The following is a 16,055-nucleotide window of genomic DNA, read 5'->3' on the forward strand; positions in this document are numbered from 1 at the left end:
ATTAACAGAAATAAACACTTAAATAGATCACTCTCTTTGTAATGACTCTATATAATATATGAGTTTCACTTTTTGTATTGAAGAACTGAAATAAATTAACTTTTTGATGATATTCTAATTTAGTGAGATGCACCTGTATATAGTTTAAACACACACGTCCCTCAGACAACCGGTATAGAAGCTATTAAAAACATCTTAATAAATACAGAGATTAATGAAAATAAAATCAAATTCAATAGAGAGGTTTAACAATTTATTTTGACACATAACGCCTTTAAATTCGATGAGGAGTGGTTCCTTTAAATTACCAGTACAGTAAGGGGTACGCCCATCACATGTACATTAGCAAATCTTTTTTTAGCCGACTTTGAAAATAAATATGTATACAGTACAAATAATCCATTCATTAAATATATCGGAGCTTGCCGTCGTTATGTTGACTACATTTTTATTGTGTGGGACGGTACAGAACAGCAATTCCAACAATTTGCAACATATCTTAATGAGAACAATACAGTCAACATGAAATTCACTTCAATATTTGGGAGAGACTCTTCAAAATTTCTTGATGTGAAAATTAACATTCTAGATGTCAATATTAATAATAAAACATTTAGAAAATTAACGGCAACCAACATGTTATTGCATTACAACACTGCCCACCCACAACACACTAAAAAAAGCTTGCCTTATAGTCAGTACCTAAGGCTAAGAAAAAAATAATAACAAAAGACAAAGGTTTTTGTATAATAACATTCTAGTAGGAAATTATAGATGTGGCAGTTGTTCATATTGTAGATTACATCTAACAGGAAAACATGTACGGATAGGTTCAAAACTACATGAAGTTAAAGAATTCATCTCATGTAGTTTATGTTATATTTTGTCCCAGCAATTTCTTCTACATAGGTAAAACGATACCTCCACTTTTCATACGATGTACGCTATGTTCACACATTGCGTTTTTTTCAGCGTATTTTTTCTACAGCAAAACCTGATCTCTTGGCAGGAGGTTTGTTCAGGATTTTTCTTACTTTTTTTTCTTGTTTTTTGGTGCGTTTTTTTCACTGTCCTTTTCTCTCTTTTATGCATGTACATAAAGTTCAGTGAAAAAAAAAAATCTCATTCTGGTTTTGGCACAAAAAACGCTGAAAAACCTGACACCTGCATTTTTGATGCGTTTTTTTTCATCACTCACTACTTCCAATGGGTGAAAAAAGAAAGAAGTGACATGCTCTATTCTACGAAAAATCATGCAAAGCACAAAATACTGAACAAATAAAAACCATGATGTGTGTAGGAGATTTCTGGAATCTCAGACTTTGCTCGTACTGTAAAACGCAGCTGAAAAAATGCATAAATAAACACACTGAAAAAACGCAATGTGTGAACATAGCCTTAGAGAACATTTGAATTCCATCACATTTGGAAAAGGCTTGCCAAAATTAATTAGACATAAACAACAATGTCATAACAACATCCCGTATTTCTTGTGTTTTGCAGGCTTGGAACACGTCAAATATCCCACCCAAGGAGGTGACTACAATAGACTAGTATTAGTAAAAGAGGGTAAATGAAAAATTACATATGTGCTTTTTTATGCTTTCTGTATTATTGCATATGATGCATTTAACATTGTTTTATGTAAAGTTGGTTTAATGACGTATGTGTGTTACCACCCATAAAAGGAAGTGAGTACACGTCACTTTTAGATTGGACCCATAGAAGTGCCATACAGACGCAAAACTGCCGTCGCCCACCTGTCTCCTCTCCCCACGTCTCCCCTGCTATACTGCTGAATTTTTGTCCATTTTGTTTAAAATAAAGGACTTTTAGCCACAAAGGAAATGGTGAGTGTTGCTTTTCTGTCCTCTACATGATTGTATACCTAATTTGTTAGCATTTGCACCACCAAGAATTTCTCAGCAGCCGTTGGAATCTAAAATCACGTAACGCAATATTAAAACACTGGTGCCTATAAAATTCCTACGAAAGCTCATTCTTGATAATTGTGCAGTGTAAATGTCCGTAACCTCAAAATAGTGACACATCAATGTAAAATCACCTCTGGGAATCACAGGGCCATCATTGCCGGAGCAGTGCCAGTCCGAGAGGAAAATGTTCTTTTATTTTATTTCCTGTAGAACACAGGTTGTCCACTACTTTTTCATTGATGGCCTATCCTTAGGATAGGTCATCAATGTCTGATCGATGGGGGTGCGACACCTGGCACCCCCGCCGTTCAGCGGCCACCGGCAACTTCTCGATTATAGTACTGCTGCATCTTCTGATAGTGGCCGCGGCAGGGTACTACACATCCACCTCCTGTTGAATTGAATTGGAGGTGGATGTGTAGTACCCTGCTGCGGCCACTATCAGACGATGGAGCAGCTCTGCAATCAAGCAATCCAAAGAATAGGTCATCAGTGAAAAAGTAGTGGACAACCTCTTTAAGTAAGAAAAAACACTACCGTGCAGAAGTTGAGAGTTTATAGTCAATTCACCCATGGCAGGTATAATTATTAATTCACATATTTTTCTTCAGCTATGAATGATTTTTGGGAATGGTACAGATTTCTGTACAAAGGACTTCTTTGTATCAGTCGTTGTAGTACTTGCATTGGGGATTTTCCTTCCCGCATAAGAAATTAGGATACAGGGCATACTTTACTTTATAAGGTGCTTTCTGCAGGCATTTTGCTAATTCTTTGTCACATTTGCACAGTATTTTTTGGCACAAATCTCTTGTGTAATCTGAAAAACAAAACAAGTATTCAGTACAGTGGTAATACAGTTTCCCAAGACAGGACATTTTCTTTTATTTGCCAAAATTTGTACTTCTCTGCTCACTCAGCTTTTAGCATGGTGGTATGTAATAGACTTACTGTACACCTCTCAGTAGTATTGCTCAATTTGGTAGAATGTTGGCGACCGAAATAAGAGAAGTGGTCAGTAGAAGTTATGGAAAATTCAGGGGTGTAACTATAGTGCGTATAGTTAGGTGTTGTAGGGTCGGACATATCATTAGTGCAACCTCGGAAGCCCCACAGGGGTCCAGGAGGTAAGGGGGCTACTTACACCTCCAAAGCAGGAGGAATGTTGCATTATGATGAGTTATTGGACTACAAAGGGCCCATATCTTGTTCTTGCACAGGGACCCTCTTATGTCTGTGTCCACCACTCAGAAGTTGGACCATGAATTGATGACCTGGATCTCTGCCCTCACGGCATATTCAAGAAGATCTATTCTAGCTTTCAGACAGTGTATCACAGGGTTCCCCAACTCTAGTCCTCAAGGCCCACCAAAAAGCCATGTTTTCAGGATTTCCTTAGTATTGCACAGGTGATGGAATTCTTGCCTGTGCAGGTGATGTAATTATCACCTGTGCAATACTAAGGAAATCCTGAAAACATGACCTGTTGGTGGGCCTTGAGGACTGGAGTTGGGGAACCCTGGTGTATCAGACACAAGACATTTTTTGGGATCTAGGCCTTAGGTGACCAATGTGCTTTGGAAAGCCCTGCCTGAGGAGGACTAAACACTCTAAACATCAACCTGTGTGAATAGGTTGTTCAGTTCACATTTTTTATTCCATCGGCCTCTTGTACATAAAAATAACCAATTCAGCTGTGCTTACTCATTGCTGCTCAGGTGCCTGCTCTCCGCTCCTATTTCCAGTCTTTTGTGACTGCAGCAGCAATGTCATGTTGACTTCGTGTGACTTTTGCAACTATTAACTGAGCTAATCAGTGATGCAGAGGTAGACAACATCAGACCGCTGAGCGGTCAAGTGATAACAATATGATGCCCCCACTGCAGTTATATCAACAAACACTGGAGGCAGCAGCGGAGAGCCGCCACTGGAGCAGCAGTAGGTAAATACAGCTGTATTGGTTAATTTTAAGTACAAGAAGCCAATGGAGTAAAAGTGTAAACTGGAAAACCTTTTAACACAAGTCAACATTTAGAGTGTTTAGTTAATCTTAGGCAGATCACATAAGGCCAGGATCACAAAAAAACTCCATCCCTCTGTCTAAAAGCTAGAATAGATCTTCTTGAATATGCCATGATAGCAGAGATCCACATCATCAATGCATTATGTTTGTATACATGGATGTAAATGTGTATATTTTACAGTATACGGTATGATTTTTATGTATGATAATACTAGTTGGACTTTTTATGGGACTAATGATTGAGTGCTCAGTTAGGATGTGAAGCATTTACAGGCTGTATGAATTTCCTATTAATACTAAATTATGCAATTAACTAATCAGTATATTTATTTACCTTACTTGCTTAAATAGCGCCATTAATTCCACAGCGCTTTACTGACATCATGACCATTGTCCCCACAATTTAAATTCCTCATCAGTATGTCTTTGAAGTGTGGTAGAAAAACGGAGAACCCAGAGGAAACCCACACAAACTCAGAGAGAACATACAAACTCCTTGCAGAAGTTGTCCTTGGTGGGGTCCAAACCGAGGACCCCAGCACTGCAATGCTACAGTGCTAACCACTGAGCCACCGTGCTGTTCTATATGGAAGGATTACTTTCATTTTAATTGACAAAATTATTCGAGCACTATATTGGACATCAAATAAGCCTTAAATAGCAGTAACTGTATTCTGGTATTAATTGAGAGAGAACTATCATTGCTTCTTTATCTGTGCACTCCGCACTGGACTGGTGAGTAACATCAACTTTGCATCACTTCATAATCCATTTACGCATGGTTGCATTACCATATAAAATCGTAACAACTTAATTGAGATGTTTTTTGATTTGTTCTTTTAAAGGGTCGAATAACTATACGCATTATAGTAGACATGATGTAAAACCTATTTCCATCTTACCAAATGAAAATAATATGCAAGGATGATAAAGATAGAACATCCGAGTAGAACCACATTTGTGGAAATCGACATGTTTTCCATCAAAATGAACCATAATTACTATAAGTGGCTTCCTTTACTCTGCACTAAATGTCTCTCGCAACAAACCATATGGAAGTGCTTTCTATAAACAGCCCAGAAAACCTGTGTTTGGAGGCTAAATTACCAGGGGTGTAATTGCAATTTAGGCTTGAGGGCTAACAACAAATTAGTAATGTGTTCACTCCGGTAAGGTCACAGTGAACCTAATGACTCGCAACGGGTTTAGTATAGTATTCTTATATTGCTAATGCCGCATTTTTCATATTCAAAAAAATGTTGCTTAACCCATTTCCGTCCATGACATACCATTATTTCATACAACGGGTGCGACAGTATGGAGCACGCTCAGGAGCTAAGCCCACTTCTCACATTTAACAGTAGCAACTGCAGCGAGCTCTGATTACTGCTGTTAATCCATTGCATGCTGCTGTCAATAACTGATGGTGGCATTTAAACAGCATAATCCTTGTCGGCATTCATTACAGGCACCCTCGACCCCTCCGCAATGTGATCATAGGGTGCCGATAGGTTTTCCTGGCAGCCAGGGGCTTGCTGAAAGCTCCTGTACCTGCCATGATGGTACTTCTGTAAAGACCAGCCTTTGGCTAGGCTTCATATAAGACCATGATAAAAACTGTAGTATTGCCATGTATAGTGCAGGCTATAATACAATCGCAGGTACAAGTCCTCTAGGGGGAATAATGTAACAAAGTTTAATAAAAAAACATTTAAATCATCCTCCTTCACCGCTTCCCTCCCCCAAGTAAAAATAAAAAATAAGCATATTTGATATTGCCATATCCAGAAATATCCGATCTATCAAACTATAAAATTGCAGAAGTTGTACGGGAAATGTTGTAAAGAAAATAAAATAATCGACATTAAAAAAAACTGTTGGTCACTGCACCTAGAAAAATACTATAAAAAGTGATCGAAACATAGTAATATAGGAAAAATATATCTTTACTGTGTTAGCCAGTAAATAGAAAAATATTAAAATTTGAGAGTCTTCAGTGGTTGATGCCATTTTTTCACTTGAGCAACAATAGAGAACAATAGGGAGTACACAGATCCCAAAAAAGGTTCAATGAAAATGGGATGCATATAAAACATGATCAATTTTATTAGAACTTGTTAAAAGAGACAAAAAATAATAACAGGAGTTTGAAGTGATTTAAATGATAAACACAAACGTGTGACGGAACTGGCAAGTATATATATCCATAATATAACCGGGGATGCGTGTCTCTGTCTGAAGCCTCAATAGACTGCGCATGCGCGACGCGCAGTCTGGCTCAAGACAGAATCACGCATCCAGCCGTTCCAGGTAAGAGGAGTGTATGGCGCTGGAGATCGCGGTATGCGTAGGCACTGAACGCATACCGCGATCTCCGGCGCCATACGTACATACTTACCTAACCGGGAGGAGCGGTAGGATGCGGCAGGAGTGAGGCTTCGGATCGGGGCATGCGCATAGCGATATCCAACGCCATTTTACTGAAGACACATTTGCAGTGTGTCTTCAGCAAATTGGCGCCGGACAGCGCGGTGCTCCTCCCCCGGCCTCCGGAAGAACAGGACGCAGCAGCGCTGGAGCACAGAGAAGAAAGGCGAGTATAACGGTTTATGCATACCAGAATAGAGATGAGGGGTACCATGCATACTAGGATGAGGGATTGGGTGCCATGCATACCAGGTTTCTGGGATGAGGAGGCCATACATACCAGAATCGGGATGAGGGGTGCCATGCATACCAGGATGAGGGGTACCATACATACCAGAATAGGGATGAGGGGTGCCATGCATACCAGGATGAGGGGTACCATACATACCAGGATAGGGATGAGGGGTACCATGTATGCCAGGATAGGGATGAGGGGTACCATGCATACCAGGATTGGGGATGAGAGGCCCATGCATACCAGGATAGGGATGAGGAGTGTCATGCATGACAGGATGGGGGCGAGGGAGCCAGGCATACCAGGATTGGGGATGAGGGCTGCCATGCATATCAGGATTGGGGATGAGGGGTGGCATGCATACCAGGATTGGGGATGAGGGGTGGCATGCATACAAGGATTGGGGATGAGGGGTGGCATGCATACAAGGATTGGGGATGAGGGGTGTCATGCATACCAGGATTGGGGATGAGGGAGCCATGCATACCAGGATTGGGGATGAGGGAGCCATGCATACCAGGATTGGGGATGAGGGAGCCATGCATACCAGGATTGGGGATGAGGAGTGCCATGCATGCCAGGATTCGGATGAGGGGCCATGCATACCAGGATGGGGATGAGGAGTGCCATGCATCACAGGATGAGGGATACCATACATACCAGGATAGGGATGAGGGATGGGGTACCACACATACCAGGATTTGGGGATGAGGGGTGCCACGCATTCCAGGATTGGGGATGAGGGTGCCATGCATACCAGGATTGGGGATGAGGGGTGCCATGCATACCAGGATAGGATGGTGGGGACAGGATGGGGGCAGCACATACCAGCATGGGAGGCCATATACCAATAAAAATGCTCGCCACCTGGGCGTAGAACGGGGTCAGTAGCTAGTTACATATAATGGTAACTGAACACTTAGATTAAAACATATAAAATTATTTATATTAGACAGAGTAATACAGGAAATGGATATGTCCCAAGTGGGAAGGAGTTACTGTGCTGGGAGGCAGGTTTTATACCAGTGATTACAGCCTGATAACAACAAATCCAATCCTAAAGTGAGCTCCAATCTAAATAGGTGACAGTGTATCCACATACTTCCTCTGACGTCAGTGGAACGCAGTACGAAGTCTGTGTACTCCCTATTGTTCTCTATTGTTGCTCATATCTAGTTTGGGAGGATCCCTATACTCAATATGGTTCTTTTATATTATTGTCGCTCTAGCATATTTCTTTTCATCTTTTCACTTGGCCATTAAAAGGTAACAAATTGCAAGCTTTCGAGACTACTCAGGTCTCTTCATCAGGCATAAAATAACCCAGAATCTGAAGAGTCACATATTTACACAACAGGGCACAAGAATAATGCAATAGATGAGACAAGTGATGTGAAGTAGAACTATCAGTATGGGAGAGGGAGAAGTAGTTGTGACACGGACAAGATAAAGATCCCCACCTCACATCAGGACCACAAGATCCCAGGTACTTTCAGCTGCATCACATCTAATGTAGTGTACTTAATTATATGTACCAAATGTCCTACTGGGGGTCTGGAAGTAGGGGAGACAGGGCAAAAAAATTAGAACAAGGATGAATTCTCATAGCCACACAATAAAAGAAAACAGAATAGATCTACCTGTGGCCAAACATTTTTGTATCCCTGATCACAGCATAATGGACATGAAATTACTGGTATTAAAAGGTAACTTCAAATTTCAGAGAGACAGAAGAGCCTGGGAATACAAACTAATGACAACCTTTGACACACTCAGAGCAGGAATGAATGTGTTGCATGGATTTATGTCTTTCTACATCAACTAAGGAATGTGCTCATCAGACCTGTGGGGGCATCGCAACCATGAATCAGACCTCAATCACAAGACAATAAAACTTTCACACTCCTTATCTATGAACTGTTCCAATATTTAAGGCCACAACTGCTTCTCCCTCTCCCTTACTGATAGTTCTGCTTCATGTTACTTGTCTTATCTATTGCATTATTTCTGTGTCCTGTTGTGTATAAATATGTGACTCTTCAGATTTTGTGTTATTCTATGCCTGATGACGAGGCCTGAGTAGTATCGAAAGCTTTCAATTTGTTACCATCTTTTCAGTTAGCCATTAAAAGGTATCAAACACTGAGGACTCTCAAATTCTAATATTTTTCAAAACATATTAAGTATCCAAAAATGGTACCAAGAAAATGTACTGCTCGGTGTGCCAAAAGACAAGACCTCATATAGCTCCATTGACAGAATAATAAAAAAGTTCTGGGTCTTGCAAAATGGTAGCACAAACCAAAAAAATTTATGTTTTACAAAGTTCCGAATTTCTCTAAGCCATTGAAATAGCAGAAAAGAAAAAACCTCTACAAGTTTGGTATTGCTATAATCGTACTGACCAGCAGAATTATGTTGCCTCGTCATTTTTACTGTACAGTTAACTCTGTAAAATCTTAACAGAAAAAAAAAAAGCAGGATTGCCTTTTTTACCATGGCACCTCAGTTTTTTCCCTATTTCTCTACACATTAAATGGTAATATGAATGGTGTCATTCAAAACTATTACTCGTCCAGCAAAAGAGAAGCTCTTATATGGCTACTGAAAAATAAAGAAGAAGGGGAGAAAAAACGAAAGAGCAAAACCATAAATTGTGTTATTTAGGGGTTAAGGCAAACACTTCACAAATATTTAATTTTGCCTATATAGTTCAGTATAAACTATCATTAAAGAACAATGTGAACGTTCTTGAATATATTCTGTTATAGTTGTACCATTTCTTGATTGTCTGCCACTCCTTCACCTTAATATCTCAGTGGACCTACAAAAGTAGAATGCCCTACACATACAAAGAAAACCTCTTAGGAATAGATCACAATGTAGAATATAGATAGATAAACAGAAAAAAGTTTGATGCTCCTTGAGAAAGCCACCTGGCGAAACGTACATTGGAGCAATTGGGCAGCTATATCTGGTATAAATTCTTCTATTTATCTATCTATATTCTGCATAGTGATATGTTCCCAAGAGGTTTTCTTTGTATGTGTAGGACTGAGATATATGGGATAACCCTACGGATACAGGTTTCTGTGTATGCAGAGGGCATTATATTTTGTAATTCCATTGAGATATGTGATAATCCTACAAATATATTTGTATAATCTCAATATTGGATTCACTATGTGTTACTATTCTACTTTATAATTGATAGCAATTTATTAGACCCACTTTTTATATGTTTCTCTGTGATTTTCCTGTTTTCTTTCCCCTATTTTATATATTTTTATCTTTCTGCCAAGTGGCAGTTTATATATTTCTGATTAAATAAAAACAATATTTATTGATAATTTGGGTGTTCTTTCTTTTTTTGTTGTTATTTATATCTTCTGGGTGAACACCCACATATATATCTTGCTTAAATAACGTGAGTTATTTCTAGTGTTGTATATCTAATGCTCTGAATAGTATTGCTGATCGGTGGTAGTCCGGGTTCTTAGACCACCACCAATCGGTCAAAACATCGTTCTGAAGTGCACAATTCCTGTATGAGGTGTACGGGCTCTATAGGAAGTCTATCAGTTCATACGTGGCTCTCTGAGAGTGAATGTGTACGGCCATAGACGTACTATGGAGGTGTGTGCGCAACGCAGATCATGCAGGAGCTGCGCACTTCAGAGCGGTGTTTTGACCGATCAGTGGCAATCTCCAGCCCCAGGCCCCCATCACCACCACCGATTAGCAACACTATTCAAAGCTTATAATATATGAAAAGTTTTATAAAGTGATAGTTACACTTTATGTAACTCTCTGACAGGTGAGAAAACTGTCCTGTGATTGGTTGTTATGGGTAAAGACTGTTTTTCTTTAAAGATGGTTTTATAAATCTTCCCCAATTTAATTGCACGGGGGGTATACAAAGGAAGAAAGAGGGCCAAGTTACATGTGAAGGGTCTGAGAGCTGCCAGGAGGAATTTGATGTCATCCAATAGTCTACAAATTTGTGCATGTACTGGAATGGTAGTTGGACTGGAGATCAAGGACACAGCTGCCCATAGGTGATAATGAATGGATGCAACTGAGCAAAGATAAAAAGATGACACAGCTAAGGTTACTATTCCAAGCGCAGACAAATTTACTGAAAACCTAACTGAACCGCTTTCCGATATTTGTACAGCTCAGGTCTGTTGCACGTATACGGAGCAGGCTCAGGAGCTGAGCCTGCAGCATAAAACGGCAGATGCTGTCTGCATTCTACAGCCAGCACCAGCCTCTAACAGTCATGACCGGAGCTAGCTGCAATCACTGCTGTGTAACCACTTGAATGCTGACATCGGCATTTAACCGTTGCGATTCTGTTAAATGGTTAATCCTGAATCTCTACAGGTCTGGTATCCTAACGAGTTCTGACTCCTGTTTATTCCCCAGAAAGCTTGTAATATGGCAAATTCTTCCATTTTCTTACCACATCTTATGGAGCGATTGACACATTTCCAGTTATAGTTATGGTGCTTAGGATGGCAACCAAAATTTTCGGCATCTCCATAGCAACAATCATGTTTAAAGCAACACCTAGAAAAAAAAAGACAATATTATTTATAGAAATACCATAGATTTGCTGCATATAGTAAAAATGAGTCTCCTACGACACCTAGCCACAGGCTGGACATGATAGAAGAAATCACATGACAAACATGGGGGTGTACAGCCTGCCCCTGGCTGTCATAGCAACTCAGCGGCTCTCTTACGATCGCAATGCGGGGGGGAATAACACCTAGACAAATGTCCAAGCCAGAGCGCAGTGCTTAAATTCCACTGTGAGTGATTGACAACGGCAACTAAGCGGTTAACGACAGTGATAGGCAGCTGAGCCGATCCCTGCTGTTAGAGGCCGATGCTGGCTATAGCTGGTATCTGCAATTACACACATGTTTATTTCCTTTGTGTGTATTGGGACAACACAAAAAAACAGAGAAAAGGTAAAAATTGGACATAATTTCACACAAAACCCCCCAAAATGGGCCGACAAAATTGTTGGCACCCTCAACTTAATATTTGGTGCACACCTTTGGAATAAATAACTGCAATCAATCGCTTCCTATAACCACCAACAAGCTTCTTACACCTCTCAACTGGAATTTTGGACCACTCTTCTTTTGCAGACTGCTCCAGGTCTCTCCTATTTGAAGGCATCTTCTCCCAACAGCAATTTTAAGATCCCTCCATAGGTGTTCAATGGGATTTAGATCCGGACTCATTGCTGACCACTTCAGAACTCTCCAGTGCTTTGTTTCCATCCATTTCTGGGTGTTTCTTGAAACATTTTTGGGGTCATTGTCCTGCTGGGAGACCCATGACCTAGGAAGCAAACCCAGCTTTCTGGCACTGGACTCTACATTGCGACCCAAAATCCTTTGGTAATCTTCAGATTTCATGATGCCTTGCACAAAGTCAGGGCATCCAGTGCCAGAGGCAACAAAACCACCCCGAAACAACTTTGAACCTCCACCATATTTGACTGTAGGCACTGTATTCTTTTCTCATTCCGTTTTCAGTAATCAGTAGAATGATGTGCTTCAACAAAATGCTCTATCTTGGTCTCATCTATCCACAAGATGGTTTCCCAGAAGGATCTTGGCTTACATACATTTTGGCAAACTGAAGTCTAGCTTTTTTATGTCTCTGTCAGAGGTAGGTCCTCCTGGATCTCCTGCCATAGCGTTTAATTTCAATCAAATGTCGAATGGATAGTTTGCGCTGACACTGATGCACCCTGAACCTGCAGGACAGCTTGAATTTCTTTGGAACTTGATTGAGGCTGCTTATCCACCTTCTGGATTATCCTTCATTGCAACCGTTCATCAATTTTTCTCGGTTGTCCACGTTCAGGGAGATTAGCTACAGTGCCATGGGTTGTGAACTTCTTGATTATGTTGCACACCGTGAACAAAGTGACTTAGAAATCTCTGGAGATGGACTTGCAATCTTGAGATTGTTGATATTGTTCAACAATTTTGGTTCTCAAGTCTTGAAACAGTTCTCCTCTTTCTGTTCTCCATGCTTAGTATATCACACACAGACACACAATGCAAAGATTGAGTCAACTTCTGCCCTTTTTTTCTTGTTTCAGGTGTGATTTTCATAATGCCCACACCTGTTACTTGCCACAGGTGAGTTTGAATACGCATCACATGCTTGAAACAAAGTTGTTTACCCATAATATTGAAAAGGTGCCAACAATTTTTTCTTGCCCATTTCTGGGGTTGTGTGTGATATTATGTCCAATTTGCCTTTTTTTCTCTTTTTTTTGTTGTTGTTCCAATACACACAAACATGTGCATAACAAAACATGTATAATTGCAATAATTTTCTGGTAGAAATACTTCTACTTTTTTGGAACAATTTCAAGGGTGCCAACACTTTCGGCCATGACTGTATCTGTCAAGGAGCATGAAGGGGTTAGAGTACCCATCACCAGACTATGGCTGCCCTCCAGTTTAAGAAAACAGTTGTTAGCCAGAGACTGATGATTTACTAAATATGTCTTATAAAAATTCTGAAAAGTGTTCCTAATGGCAGACTAAAGAACAAAACTTTCTTGTAAAAGGTGGGTCCGAATTTATGGGTTGTGGGATTTCGGTATGCAAAATGGGATCCACCAACCCTCCAGGGCCCTCCTCACAGTGAAAGCTCGATATATTGCGTGTCATCACATCATCTTGTGCTTTGATCTAAACAAGCTCTGCTGCATCCTTCACTAAGCAGCTACAGATTGGTAACATAACTAGAGTGGTTACTGATTGGTAATTATGTTGTATAGTGTAACGATGGTGGAGGTTGATCCACTGCGCCACTGGCCGGGCTTACCCTGAAGGGGCATGAATAAGTGTTTACAGGGTCTTCACTAGGGACTCTGATGGTGGGATAGGCTGGGCTGCCGGTAGACACCAGGTACCACTCCAGGGCAGTCCCCGGGAACTGCAGCAACTGACCAGAGGGTCAGAAGTATGGGTGCAAGGTACAGGAGGGTGAGACAAAAGCGTAGTCAGATGGTCCAAAGTCAGGGCAGGCAGTACAGGTTCACAATACAAAACCAGAGTTAGGGATGGTGAAGTAAAACTGCAAGGATTAACAGGCATGGTCGATAATGTGAGACAGAATATGGAGATATACATAAACAGGTACTAGCAGGCTAGGAACCAACTTTCGGGCAAGGAGTGGTTGGAGCAGCTTCCCAATATAGACCCTTCTGGCACGGGATAGGTCAGGGAACTTAATCTCTGCGGGACACAGCAGGGTTAAATTACTGCAGAGACAAACCACTCCCCCGTAAATTCAAATGTAAAACATGCAGATGTGCTGCAAGAGGCAAACTCAGCGAGATGGCCTGAAACGAGAAGAAGCCATGCAGTGACGACGGTGAGTAGAGCGGCTCTGAGGAGGCATGCCAGTTACCGTCGTGACATATAGGATGCAGTAACCCTGGTTTAGATCAAACAGTGGGATCTCTTGTGAACAGAGTGGGCCCTCTTGTGAACAGAGTGGGCCCAGCATGCAAAATGGGATCCCAGAACCCGGGAGTTCGGATTCAGCTTTTGAAAATACGTCGGGTCCTTTAGCCTGCCATTAGGGATACTTTTGTGCTTTTTTGATAAGATATATTTAATAAAATTATTAAACTGTAGCAGACATTTATGGCATATCAACAGAATATGTCATAAATGCACGACGCAGGTCTTAGTACTAGGAATCGTATCTATCTCAAGAATAAGTTTGTAATAAAATGGAAGTTGTGCCCATGTTCCCCCTTGCTGATATTTGCTGTGATGTGATGTATTATAATGTTTTACATTGTTATGTTATAGAGTTGTGTTCTGCCCAGCAACAGGCAGTGAGTAGGTATGGATAGAGTTAAGAGATGGGACTAGCCCAGAGAGGACTTCTTGGTATTGAGTCAGACAGGGTCTAGCTTGCAGCTGGAGCAGACCTTCGGTCTGAGTATTCAGTAGAGCCACATGAATTGGGTGTCCCTAAAGTGAGTGAAGACCAAGGCAGTGGAAAGCAAGATCCAGATTAAAGGAAGAAATAGTGATCAAACGTCAGAGTAATGCATTGGAGATGGGTCCTGGGATAGGATGCCTAGCAGTACGACCTCGAGTTTTCCAGACAGAGAAGTAACTGGCCAGGATGGAACAGGGAGCATGAGACGTGCCTCTCCCTCTGTCTGACCACAACTTACTCATATTCTCTTCCCTCTCCTGGTGCACAATTATCACTCCACAAACTTGCACACCCTTGCAGAAATCTCAAAACACCTTGACTTACACTCACTTTCTGAATCCCTTCTACTTCTTGCAGACACAAGTTATTTATACAATGCAGATGCTGCTACAGCTTTATATAACACCACAACAGCTGCAGCTCTCAAATCGGTTGCCCCCCTCAGACATACCAAAGCTTGCACAATCAACAGGCAATCCTGCACACCAGCCTGACTAAAGAACTGAGGTGGGCTTCCAAGGTTGCTGAGCAGAAATGGAAAAGATCCCACTCCAATGAGCACTTCATCACATTCAAACCGTGCCATACTACTTTCAGGTCCACACTCACTGCAGCAAAACAAACCTACTTCTCATCTCTCATATCCTTCCTGTCTCACAACCCTAAACAACTATTCAACACTTTCAATTCTCTCCTCCGTCCCCCAGCACCTCCTCCCTCTCCTCTCATTTCAGCTGAAGACTTTGCCTCATTCTTCAAGCAGAAGGTTTATAAAATCAGACAAAGCTTTAGCCTACATTCCCCACAGCCCTCCTCCAAAACCAAATTCTCCACCATTACAGAAGATCAACTTTCCTCTCTACTCTCCAGATCACATCTCACCACCTGTGCACTTGACCCGATCCCATCCCATCTCATCCCAAACCTCCCCACAGTCTTCATCCCAACCCAAACCCATCTCTTCAACCTGTCACTAACAATTGATGTCTTCCCCTCTTGCTTCAAACATGCTTTGATCACACCCTTCCTCAAAAATCTCTCCCCTGACCCATCCTCTGTGTCTAGCTATCACCCCATCACTTCTCCATTATGCCTCAAAACTACTGGAACAACACATCCATCTTGAACTGTCCTCCCACCTCTCCTCCTGTTACCTCTTTCACAGCTTACAATCTGGCTTCCAACCACATCACTCCGCTGAAACTGCCCTGACTAAAGTCACCAACAACCTACTAACTGCCAAATCCAAGCGACACTACTCTGTCCTCCTCCTCCTTGGTCTGTCCTCTGCCTTCGACACAGTGGACCATTCCATCTTACTACAGATGCTCTCATATCTTGGCATCATAGATTAGGTCCTATCTTGGATATCCTCATACCTAACAGACCGGACATTCAATGTCTCACACACCACCTCCTCATTTCGCCCCCTATT

General features: G+C 41.3%; 1 protein-coding gene across 1 annotated transcript in view; it reads right to left on the reverse strand.

Moving 5' to 3' along the window:
* Window positions 1–240: 240 nt before the first annotated feature.
* PLA2G10 (phospholipase A2 group X) overlaps window positions 241–16,055 on the reverse strand; it is a 43,088-nt gene continuing 27,273 nt past the window's right edge. The window contains exons 3-4 of the mRNA XM_073647714.1: window positions 11,085–11,191; window positions 241–2,754 (exon numbers count right to left, since the gene is read on the reverse strand). Coding sequence (XP_073503815.1) covers window positions 2,600–2,754; window positions 11,085–11,191 — 262 coding nt within the window. The 3' untranslated portion in view covers window positions 241–2,599. The remainder of the gene's footprint in view (window positions 2,755–11,084; window positions 11,192–16,055) is intronic.

The sequence above is a fragment of the Phyllobates terribilis genome, unplaced genomic scaffold (assembly GCF_046119375.1).
Source record: "Phyllobates terribilis strain yellow unplaced genomic scaffold, ASM4611937v1 Scaffold_9__5_contigs__length_417890890, whole genome shotgun sequence".
In the NCBI taxonomy this organism is placed as follows: Eukaryota; Metazoa; Chordata; class Amphibia; order Anura; family Dendrobatidae; genus Phyllobates; species Phyllobates terribilis.